The 12,619-nt window shown below is 40.9% G+C and overlaps 1 protein-coding gene across 1 annotated transcript in view; it reads left to right on the top strand.

The window, feature by feature from the left end:
- Window positions 1-2,478: 2,478 nt before the first annotated feature.
- Window positions 2,479-12,619, top strand: part of GPR149 (G protein-coupled receptor 149) — a 28,118-nt gene continuing 17,977 nt past the window's right edge. The window contains exons 1-3 of the mRNA XM_009634421.2: window positions 2,479-3,453; window positions 4,458-4,647; window positions 7,547-8,007. Of these exons, the coding sequence (XP_009632716.1) occupies window positions 2,485-3,453; window positions 4,458-4,647; window positions 7,547-8,007 (1,620 nt within the window). The 5' untranslated portion in view covers window positions 2,479-2,484. The remainder of the gene's footprint in view (window positions 3,454-4,457; window positions 4,648-7,546; window positions 8,008-12,619) is intronic.

Below are 12,619 nucleotides of genomic sequence, written 5' to 3'. Positions count from 1 at the left end.
AATTGAAATTTCAGCTGAAGCTTTCTTTATGTTTGGAGTTTTTATAAAGCCTCTGCTTCATGTTCACTAGTTTCCAGTGCAGAGGGAACTCTGCTGCAGCCTGTCTCTTGTCTAGGGACCCTGATGCAATCCGTTTCCTCTGATCAGCTGCTCATTTTCATAAAACTTGTGGGAACTCAGTAGCTTTGACACCACCAGACTGAGATGAAAATGATCATTTTTTCAAAAGGAATTGAGGGATGGGGAGTGGAAGAGAGAGACATGCGCACCCATCTATGCACACTCGGGCAGTGTGGTTTTGTGTCCTGAGGAAGCCAGGCTAAAGAATAACGGTCCAAACAAGGGTGAATGATGCTTCTTTCTCTCTTCTTATCTCTAGACTGTACTTCTGACCAGGCTCACACAGTTAATCTTCAGATTTAGAACACTGTTCTTAATTTAAAGTTGACTTGCGGGGCAGAGGTGACTGTGATTTGTAAATAGAAGGAAATGAGCCCTGGCCTTTAGCTGGCACAGCACAGATTAACAATCAGTAGTCCAGCAGGACAGATAAATCACAAAAGCCAAGTCAAATCCTGTACAGTTAAAGGCCAGATGGATGGTCCAGATCCAGGACTGTGCCTTGTATGGAAGGCAGGATGGATGCTCCTCTCTTTTGCAAATTTCTGATGTGAGGGTTGACAGTTGTTCCTGATAAATAATTCAGAATCCTCAAAACAGAGGCAGCTGCAATGTGAATGGGAGAATGGAGAGGCAAAGGCTCCCAGTCAGGCTGTGCAGGAGGAGCGTGGCTTTACGACAGGTCCTGCAATGAGGACAGTTCTCTGCCTCTAAGGGGCACATGGGGTTGACTGGAAGACCTAGTCTGTTCTGGGACGTAAGCCTTCCCAGTGCCATGGCAGGGCAGCTTGGAAATCGGAAACGAAGGAGGGGTTATTCAGATAAGTTGTCATTGCACTTAGCTCTGATCCTTGTATTGTGGACTCTTGTCACACGATACAGTTGCGGACGTGTGTTCTCTTCCACTGCTTGTCCCGTTTGGAGCTCCCACACCTGTGAGAATCGCTGCCTCCAACCCTGCTCTGCCCTGGTGGGAAGGAAAACACCCAAGCAATCCAGCTGTTGGCTTGACAGAGCTAATGCATTTCAAAGTGGGTAGAATTGAGCAAGGATCAGGTTGTTAATAACACAGGTTTCTACCTGAGTGGATTTGCAATGTCACCCAAACTAGCAAGTAATTGCAGCAGCCTTGCAATATTACCCTTAATCAGAAACTATTTGTCCTGCATCCCCATTGCGTATTTCAATGCGAAGTGGTGCCAAAAAGAAAAAAGAGGCAGAGTCCTCCAAGAAGATTGCATTGAACCTGTCTGTCCAATTCGTATCTGAGTGTTGGAAATGTTGTCAGCTTATAAGTTTCACCAGTATTGCACTTTCTCAAGAGAAAACATTCATAACGTGCCGAAATGCAGTGTGTGCTCAGCTAGAGCAGGCAGTCAGCATTTGATGCAGCTCAGATTTGAATCATGCGGGGAATGAAAGTTTTATAAACCCCAAAGTGAGTTGCGATACCGCATAGGCAGGCAAGACCTGGCTAACATGCGTGGCAGTTGCCTGTCACTAATGAAAGGTTGTCACTAAGTAGCTATACGGTTGGCATCCATGTGCAGTGTGTGCACGTACGCGCACACTTGCAGTGGGAGTAGGAATACAGAAAGGCAGAGCAGACACACCCCTTCTGTTTCATCTTGATAAAAACCTCCTGCGGCTTTTCCCCTTGCTAAGCTTTGGAGTACAGAAGCGCAAAAGAATAAAAGCAGCACTCTAGCTCGTGATGCACAGCTCTGGAGCAGCCATGGGCTTTACGGGAATGACATTTACGGCTGACATCAGATCTGAGTATTTGCATTGGATTTCAGTGTCAGCATCGGAGGTGTGGCTTAGCAGGGACACTGTTTCAGTCCTCTGATCCAGCTAAGAGGCAGCTCCGTCTGAGAAGATACTCACTCGCCTCGGCTCTGCTATCCTGCTTGCATCTGACTCCTCCCTCCTGCAGCTCAGAACAGCGCAGGGTGAATCCAACAGCCTCTCATTTCTACTATGTTTCTCCCTGAGCTACTAGAGCTTGAACATACCTGATATTCTGCCTTCGTTTCAACTGAACTCGTGAGTAAGGCATATTGCCTGATATCTGTCAAAAGTGAATGGCATGTTATTATCTGAAGAGCCTAAATTAACCATCTTCCAGTACTGAAAGGATTATGAAGAATTGCATTTTTTTGAGCACCTTTGATACTTTGTTGTTGCCTGATTTTTGTTCTGGTTATCAAGAATGCTTCCACCTGAATATTCCTTCATCAGATGCCACAAAAGAGAGTCTAGGAAAACAAAGAAACTTGTGATGTGGAGCTAACAGTTCTGGTTTCGGCTATTGAAAACTTGCAGAGTCAGTGACAAGGTGAAGAAAAAAAATTGCCAAGGACAATGTCGGTAACGCCTAGTAATTTGTCACTCAATGGGACAAGCTTCTTCACTGAAAATCATAGCATTATGGATAAGCCTAGCGAGCAGAGAACTTTGAATGTCTTTCTGTTCTGCTTGACTTCTATCATTGCATTCACAGCACTTTTGGGCAGCATTTATTCACTAGTTTCCCTGCTGAAAATGCAAAACAAAACCACAGTTTCAATGATTGTGACCTCTTTGTCAATAGATGATTTGATCAGCATTGTGCCAGTGATTATTTTCATGCTCACTCAGTGGTCAAGTGATGTCCTCCCCCAGCCTCTGTGCACCACCTCAGCACTTTTATATTTATTCCAGGGCATTTCTAGCAACCTGAAAGGGTCTCTCATAGTTTCTTACAACTTCTACACCATCAACAAAACTGAGACAATGAGCTGCAGCGCTTCCAAGCGACAAGTGAGCATGGTATGGGCCGTTCTTACCATTTGGATTGTCAGTTTGCTGATCTGCATTTTGCCTCTTTGTGGTTGGGGCAAGTACATCCCCACCTCCTGGGGTTGCTTCACTGACTGTGCCAGTTCCTACATTTTGTTTTTATTTATTGTCTACTCGCTGTGCTTTTGCCTCCTCACAGTGCTGTCTGTTCCTCTCACTTACCAGCTGTTGTGCTCAGATGAGCAACAGCTACTACACATTGATTACCAGGAAATCTCTCGAGGCTACATCACCCCCGGGACACCTGCAGGCTGCAGTACTGCTACCCCATCTCTGTCACCAGTGGACCCTGTGGATAAGACCCTGAAGCATTTCCAAAACGCATGTCCAAGCTCGGAGGCAGTCTTTAGGAAAGATGTGGCTGAGAGCAGTGCACTCGAGCCCCGTTGCATGAACAGCATACAGAGCAGGAGCTTCACAGTGGGCTTTGCCCAGAAACGATTCTCACTGATTCTTGCATTGACAAAAGTCATTCTCTGGCTTCCAATGATGGTAAATCGTCAGATTGCTTTACTTTCTAATGTTTACTTACATTTAAATGGCATGTGAGTTGGTGTGCCATGAATTCAAACAGATGAACAGTAGCCATTGCAATTGCTCCTTATAGTACAGTTTGTGCTGACAAAAGTCCTTTTAAGCAGGTCTGTGTCACTACATGAATTTAACTGTCTTTCAGCAGGTTTGGCAGAGCCTGATTCATCAGTATGTTTCTTTATCATCACATCATTTGTATCACCTGAATACAGGGATGAATAAGGTTCACCCTTCTGTATTGCCAGCTGTCTGACAAGCATTTGCTCAGCATTACAGGGTCTGTGAATTGTACTAAGCTAGCTCTTCTGCCCCTCCTCACAGCTGTGAGTCACGTCCTTTGCCAGACTGGTTAACAAACAGGAGTTTGTTAGAAAAACGAGGTTTGCTTGCATCTTTTAATCTCTGTAGCATTGGTGAGGGGAGAGGGGAGGGAGGGTGGAAGGGCTGACCATGTGCATGCACTAGTATATTTGGGAACAGGTACATTCATGTATAATTAGAAAGGAGTCTGTTGAGAACATGGAACGTGGGTCTGGGCAGTGTTATCCCTGTCCCCGGGATGTGTATAGACTCAGCACCTGAGGTTCTCTCAGTGGAAACAGAATGTTACAGAGCATCTGCAGCACAGCCCTGTGTACTGCTAAGTTCTCTCTCCTGTTCCCCGTCAGGAGTTCGGGTTCCTCTGTACCATGCAGGAGAGACTGTAGCAGCCTCTTCTAAGTTGTTTGCATTGCGAGTTGCTTGTTTTAGTAGTGCTCAGGCATCTATATTTAGCTTAAGCAAGGGTTTTTCTGAGAAATGCAGAATGAAGAGGAGAGCCTCTGTCAGTGTGTTTTCTCCACTCTGTTAGAAACAAAATTGTTAGGCTCAGCAAACATTAATGACAACCTGTGTCTTTTACTTGTGTCATATTTGTAGTGAGATGTTCTGTTTATTCCTGGAAGTATCTCATGTGCCTGAAGCTATTTAAATTTCAAAATGCTCTGCCTTTCAGATACAAATGGTTGTCCAGCTTTAGCTTCCTGCGGCTTTTGCTGGCTGCCACAGTCACCCCAGTATTTGTCCTCTCAAAACACTGGATCCACCTGCCCTGTGGCTGCATCATTAATTGCAGGAGGAATTCATATGCAGTGTCTTCAGAAGAACTCAAATGTAAGTATGGAAGGGTGACACACAGCTGGAATATGTCTTGTAAAAAGGATAGGAAGTTAGTGTCAGTAACGATACTTCATACTCATTGAAATCATTTACCTGAATTACATAGGCATTATTCAGAACAATAAATGAGTCTCACAACATTCATGCAAGACAGCTGGATGGAAATAGTGAATACTGAGGCACAGAAGCTTCACTGATTTTCCCAGGTCACTGTTGGATCTTTTAGCAGAGTTCAGTGGACTCTGAATCCTAGTTTTGCTCTCCTCTTCTACCCTGGGAAAAATGTATCTGCCAAAATCTGACTTTTATTAATCAAGTGCATAGACTATGCTAAACATGTTTAATGTCATGGGGGAAAAAAACCATGCCAATTGTGAGCAGATTCTAAGAAGAAAGGGAGCTATGTACACCTGCGCTGTAGCTACTAACCAGAAATCACAGCGACACCAATAAGCAAGTAGCGAAGGATGTGATTCATGGGAGGGGCCTGTATCTCAGTGCATTCATGATGCTTGTTGAAAGCTGAGGAACTCCTACACAGTTTTTGCCTAAAAATATTTCCTTGTATGTTTATAAAGTTTACCTCGGTGTAACAGAGGATGCCAGACATTCACTACTAACCTCCTTGGAATCTTCTAAAGCCCTGTTTTTCTCTGGGCCTCCATGTAAAACCAGCTGGAGGTATCCCTGCACACAGCCTGTATCCTGCAGTTACACGACTTTTGTTCTTTTCATAAAGACCTTGATCATGTGGTAATACTGAGTCAGAGAAAGAGAAGACAAAGAAATACAGCTATCACTCCATGAACTTATCTCTAGTGAAAAACACATTTAGGCTTCTGCAAACATGAATAACTTTGTCATATTTGTGCCTAAAAGACTGCATCAAGTTTTCCTGTAAATTTCCTGGCCACAGTTATGAAGTACCTCAATCTACAATGTTCATGTATGCACAAAAGGATTGCATTTTGAATACAAGTGAAAATATGTTTCCAGTATTCTTCTGAGAGAAGTATTTGTTATTAAAATGTTTTATTGAAGCTTATTATACCTACTAATACAAGTTCAGTATCTTTTTTAGTAACTAATTTACATCCATTACAAACAAATGCATGCATATACGTTCATACATGTTTGCTTTCTGGGACAATGAAAATGTACGAACTTAAAAAAATTCAGCTGTTCAACAGTAGGTAATTATGGAAAGTTCGAAGGACAGAAATCTGCCACAGGATATTAAATACATCTGTATCTGTTAACATATAGTAAATACATTCTGGTAAAAGCATCAGTGAGGAAGTCTACAAGGAGGAAAGATAGAGCAATAGCTGATTTTTTTATTTACAATTGTAATTATTATAAATAATAACTTTAACAGAAAAATAATTTCAATCTACTTATAATGCTGCAATTATATTTGTATATAAAAATGCTAGATTTATGCATTAATATTTCAGAAGTGAGAGTTGCAGTGCTAGAGTTTGGTGCAGTTGTCCCTTGAGGCCTGGTCCAAGGGTAATTGAAAGTGCTGGCAAATTCTATTTAGAAAGTTAGAATTAGAGTAGAGTAGAATAGAATAGTTCGGTTGGAAGGGACCTACAAGGATCTTCTAGTCCAACTGCAAAAGTTTAAGAGCTGAATACTTCTGAGGATCTGGGTGTTGTTTCCCATTCTCTGGAGTGAACGTCGTCTGACATGAGTGGATGAATTCCTGACATTCACTGCATGTTTAGGGAGAAAGAAGGCTCCTGAATCCTGGAGAAAAGCCATTTTCATTCATGGCTTTCAAACATGTTCTCCAAGTACAGAATAGCTTGTGCTGCAACTGATGCTGGTTTAAACAATTTTCCAGAGAAGATGTCTGCAGTTCATCAAGAAGGCAATTTATTTCAGATATATTTAATAATGTCATTTAGAGAGATAAATGTACAACAGACGGAAAAGTAGCAATTACAAAATAATTTTAAATGTCTGTGACTCTTCAGTCTTTGTACTAAAGACGATTCTCAAATTCTAATGCAATGACTGTTAAGGTCAGAATTTTACCCATAACTATATATGATCAAATAAGCACATAAACTGTTGAGTAGAAATAAAGGTTGTGTAAATGTATCCTCATACCTTTTATTTTATGATTCAGCATTAAATGTTTGGTGGGAAGATGATTTCGTTAGCTGAATAAAAGGCACTTCTTTAGTTACTACATAATGTAAGATGAAGAGGGGGAGGATTAAGAATCTCAGGTGATGTGTGTTAGAAAGGAGGAAGAAGGAAAGGATATAAATAATGATTGGGAATGTTCAATTCTTCAATTACTGTATAAGATTAGTTGGAGCACTGATTATAGAATGGAGAATATACAAAAATTTAATTGTGTAAATACCTCAAATCTCAAATACTTATTTCGTATTGTAGAATTCTGTTCTGTTATTCTGTAGAATTCGTGCTAGACTATTGATATTGAAGGTTAGTTATCAATTCTCAGAAATGTTTTATCATTTTGTACGATTTTTCCCCTTTAGGAACATAGCTGCAACAGGCTGTGAAAAAAAGAGTATTACAAAATTTAAATATTTTCTTCTTGTGTGTATCCCATAAAACATCATATATCATGTGGTTTTGAAAATGGCAGATCATCTACCAGTTCCTGGGAATCCATTAACTTTGGAATGTATAATTTCTGACTTCATTAATGCAGTATAATAACATACTACCTGAGAAGTCTTTCTTCTCAACAATTCATTCTTTTTATGGATAGAAAATTGTCTGTTTCTAGCAGTAGTTAAATAACTTATTCTGTGTTTTAGCATGTCATTTTCATTGTGTATGTAATGTCATTTTTATTCTTGGTTTTGACTCTCTTTAATATGACATTTCTTCCCTTTCTGTTTAGCCAAACGTAGGGGTTTTGAATTCAACCTGTCGTTCCAGCAAGGTTATGGAATCTACAAAATATCCCATGAAAACCACCACCACCACCACGACAGGGATGGTAAATCCACGTCCTATCATAACTTGGTGAGCTACGACTGTGGTAACTCGAAAGAAGCTGGGAGGGGGCCCGACGAAGCCCCCCGTGCCGGGAACGCGGGGTTCAGCACCACGGCGCTGGCGGACAGCTCCCGGGAGGCCCCGGCAGCGCCCGCGGCCCGGCCAGGCCCGGGCAAGGAGGGGAGCCCCGACCGCCTCCTTCCTGACAAACCGGGAACCTTTAAAAGAGAAGAGGTCAGAAATTTTGATAAGTCGACTTTTTCCGAAGGATCAGAAAGGAGGTTGTCTCATGAGGAAAGCCATAAACCCGAACTCACAGATTGGGAATGGTGCAGGAGCAAATCAGAGAGGACCCCTCGGCAGGTAAAATACAAATTTGCCCTTAGCTTTTTTCTGCTCATAAGAATTACCTTACAAAAAGATAAGAATAATTTTTACTTACATTGAAATTACTACTAGTCCTATTGCTAGTGTAGTTACTATTAGTAAAAATCATACTTAGCATTGTATATTTTAGTAACCACACACCTGTTTGCAGATTCTGACCCTCCAATAATTTCTCACTTGCCTTCCTAATCATGGCATTGTTTATTATTATTATTATTATTATTATTATTATTATTATTATTATTATTATTATTTGGTGTGCACCTGCATGATCTGTATAAGGTAAGAATTCAGTATGAATTACATTAATTCATCTTAGTGAATAGGAATTTTCTCTGCAAGACTCCAAAAGATTACATTTTCAAGAGTATTTCCAAGCATCTGGTGACTTTTTTTTGTCATGCTTACATTTTGGGTAGAGGTGAAAAAAGAGAACTGCAAAACCAAACATGAATGATAACTCGACAGATAAATGCAGATTTCAGTCTGGGCACAAAGATTCCTATTAGATTTAAAAAAAAAATATTCCAAATATTATGTTGTTCATCCCTTTCCTTTAGATTGTGGACAGTTATTGGGAGGAAGAAATTCTGAGAAATGTATTAGTTTTCAGGAGTTCTGAGAGAACAGTGAAGGTGGAGTCTTAATACATCAGCACTTGAAATTGAAAGACTTGTTAAAGGTGTCTGTAACCTCAGCTTGTGTAGTTCTTTTCACAGAGGTTCTGATTCTGCTCTCACATTTGCTGTGCTCTGTATTGAAGCCAACAGAGCTTTTCACAGCTTAGTAGAAGAGGAATATCAAAACCATAGCCTTTAAGACATACTGTCTAAAATTAATAGAGAGAGCTCCAATCTTGCTATGTGACTTTCATCTAAAGGTGTGTCCTGTTGAATGTACCACCATTGCCACAAAAGTTGGGACTTTCTTTCAGTTACCAGGTTGCAGAGTCTTCATTTGCCTGTTCCTTGCCATGCCAATAGTGGCATATCAAGACCAGCAGGATCACTGATTTCCTCAGCTTGGAGGTGTTTTGGTTCTGCCATGACAAACCTTGTTAGTGCCCATACTGGGAGGGTGTGCACTGACTGCTGGCTGGAGTTGGGTTCCACACTAAAGAAGAGCTGTGAGAGAATTGCCCCAAACTGCCATTTGTAGAGTAGCAGACTGAAACTGGATCCAGCAAAAGGACAGCTATTATCTCATGTAAGAACATGGGCTTAAAGGAGAATTGGCAAGCTTTACTTTTATTTTTTATAATCAGTGTTTGTTTAAGGGGCAAAATGTCACAACTACTGCAGGTTGAATGCTCTTAATGAAAGAAGAGAAAGATTGTTAGCCATTCCTTGTCAAATGTCTGTTAAGCAGGCAATGTGTATGAGGATTTTGTGTCTCCTAAAAGTTCACAATTATAAACCAAAGGCCAAACACTGGCGTGAGGGACCAGACGACCTTGCAGCGTGGTATCTGTAGTGGAAATTAAAAAGAGCAGCAGCTATTTATCCCTGTGGAATTTACATGCTGCTTTCATCACACACTGGACTCTAAAAAGTGTCTCAGAGTGGCCTAAGGAGAGAAAAGAGGTAATACTGTATCACGCAGTTATCTCCTCCTTCTGTGTACACCTTTCCCGTGCTATGGCATTTATAGTCCAGTACACAGTTTTAGTCTGCGTTAACAGTGTATATAATAATCTTCTGGCAGCATAGATATATACACATTTTCAAGATAAACCAGGGCAGTTCTGTGTACACATAAGTATGGTTTTAATGTTTTATATGTGACACAGTCAGAGGCTCATATTGCTTCTGTAAATTGACTCTGAGACAACTTAAAATGACAGTTCTGCCTGCCCACCTTTGGAAGTTTCCCTTGGTGGAATCCAAAAGGAGCCAGTATCAGCTTTTCAATTTATCATGCATGAGCAACCAGGAAGCACATGCAAAAGGACTATACCAAAGAACACTGAAGTATTTTTTAAAAGTATTTTATTACTATTTGAGTAATAAATAGTAATGCTATTTGAGGTTGATTTTTCATTTTATTTGATTAAATTTCAGGAGCCTTTGTAGTATGTGGCAAAATTACTGCTTTTCTTCTGCTCTATTTGCGCAGTGAGAAGTTCATATTAGCCATAGGAAAAGCATATCTTCAGTTTTTCTCTAGGACTGTGACATTGTGACATTCCCTGCAGAACCATGGCTTCTGTTAATCTTTCCAACATGTCACTTCAGTGAACTCCACAGTCAGTACTGTGTCTCCTTGTTATTTGAATTCTGATACCTGCTGATGCCTAGAACCTTAATTCTTCCTCCCACCACAATCCCGAGGTGATGCAGGAGGCAGGAATTTGGGGCATGATGAAGTCAGAAGCCAAAGCCAGTCTGCCTGGCTGAGTGTTAACTGAACTGTGAGAGTTTGAGTGTGCACTGTAGAATTCAGTAGACAGTTGGCATTACAATTGGTGGGAGTGGGGTAAGGGCCTATGTGATGTCCACAAGACAGGAGCTGCAGAAAGCTTTAGGTTGGAAAAGACCTCTGGACGTCACCTAATCCAACTTCCTGCTCCAAGCAGGGCTGACTTCAAAGCCTGATCAACTTGCTCTGGACCTTTGGCACATATGTAGGTAAGATGTATAAGATGTATTTTGTATCTAAATAGGGGAATCCCATCTCCCTCTGATAAACACAATTTTATACATTGAGTCAAAGTAGGAATTTGTTTGATATTTCAGATCTGATTGATCATCGCTTTCATGAAAAAGCAAATGTTTGCTCTGTTGCAGTGTGCAGTGATGAACTACTGTGTTTGTGGACAAAAGTAAATGATGACTCACCCTGGTTTTAATCTACTAGTTCTAGCTAACCCCTTGCATGCCATGTATAGCTTAGTTAATAAAGTCAGTATATCACTGGGTTCCTCATTAGCTGTGGCTTTCCTTTCAGTAGTTGCCAGATGGTGTTTAAAAAAACTTTTTTAAAATTTCTTTTCCCATCTCCCATGGCTGTCATTTCAAATTGCTAGACCTGTGACTTCCATTACAGCAGGTATGAGCATCTCTCTGTGAAGCAGCTGGCAATGACTTCATGTGGATGGCTTTATTTGCCCTGGGGCTTTATATGTCACTTTTGGACATACTTCTTCACTACTTGCATTACAAGGAATCCCAATTTATCCTTTTCTGAGGATTTTCCAAGTTATAACTCAGTGTGCAGTTGCCAGGTATTAAGGCTCCTATGGTCTAAAAGTTCAAGGCTTCTAAGTTACAGCTCTCAGTGTTTCTGACATTCAGCATGAGCTTCCAGAGCTTCAGAGCGCTGACATTTGCTTTGCTGCTGAAAAAGGGCAGAATATGAAACTCCAACAAGCAGTGTAAAAATAACTTTAATGCATTTCTCAGATGTATGTTGGATGAAAGATCAATTTGGGCCAAACATTAAATAAGTTGAAAGCCACCCCTTTTATATATCCTGTCTGGAAGTCCCTAAGTATCTAAGAAAAGTCACTTTCTCCTCACCACTCTCCATTTCTCTATTGGCCATGTACTTCTGCTTAATTTGTCAATTAAGCTATCCAACTAGGGAGAAGATACCAAACCTTACAAAGAAATGGATCATTACCCTAATAGGATAAAAGTTCCTCATCTTTAGTACTTTCAGACTATAAATGCTTGATCACAGAAATAAATATAGATGTTCTTATTAGAGTACTTCCAGCTTTCTTTTCAATACGCAGAACTTGTAATAACCTACAGTAGGAGGAAGAATAGCAATTACACATGGATTTTCAGCTTAGCTGTTAAGCGATGTGGTAAATGTGTCCTTACATGCTGAATTTCTCCATAGCAAAGGGCATAGATGCTTGGCATGAGAACTTGAAAAAAACATAATCTCAGTCCTTCTGCACATACTTGTTGAAAAATGGACAGTGAGTTGTCTTATAGAAAATGAGAATGCATTTTTCTCACATTAAAGTTCTTTATCATTTCTGTTGTACTACCTGGCTTGAAAGCTTTTGAAATTAAGAGCTCCCTGAGAGCAGCTGGGTTAGGGGACTTCAGTTCCCTGATGCTGTTATTGGTGTTCCCCCCCCTGCCACTGTGCCTCTGTGCTCCTTTACGTTCAAGGAGAGAATGTTTTACTCACACAACCAACCAATTCGCTGATCTGCAGCAAAATGGAGAGCATTGTAGCAATCAGGTCTAGAAAATACCATGCTGACTGAAGTCACAGTTGGGAGAACTACAGTCAACTTCATCCAGGTATTGAAGAAATCATTGTGAGAGTTGCTGCTGCTGAATGAGTAATATGATGTGCAGTGCTGTAGCTGACAGGTGTCCCATTTGGAATAAAAACTGTTCTGCCAAGTGCAATAAACCAGAACATTTTGGTCAGGGCCAAAAAGGTGCAGTAGTCTCATCCTGATCTCCAAGCAGCAGCTGGCCAGGCACACAGATTTTTCACAGAGGACAAATATTTCTTAGCAGCAGGACAAGTAAACCCTTTATAACATAATCCTACTGCTTCCATCAGTGCATCAGCATTGATTTTGCTATGCAGATGAAGCACCAGGTAACTGCCTCAGTCT

The sequence above is a fragment of the Egretta garzetta genome, unplaced genomic scaffold (genome assembly GCF_000687185.1).
Source record: "Egretta garzetta isolate BGI_Z169 unplaced genomic scaffold, ASM68718v1 scaffold172, whole genome shotgun sequence".
In the NCBI taxonomy this organism is placed as follows: Eukaryota; Metazoa; Chordata; class Aves; order Pelecaniformes; family Ardeidae; genus Egretta; species Egretta garzetta.
This window is presented reverse-complemented; position numbering and strand designations above follow the sequence as displayed.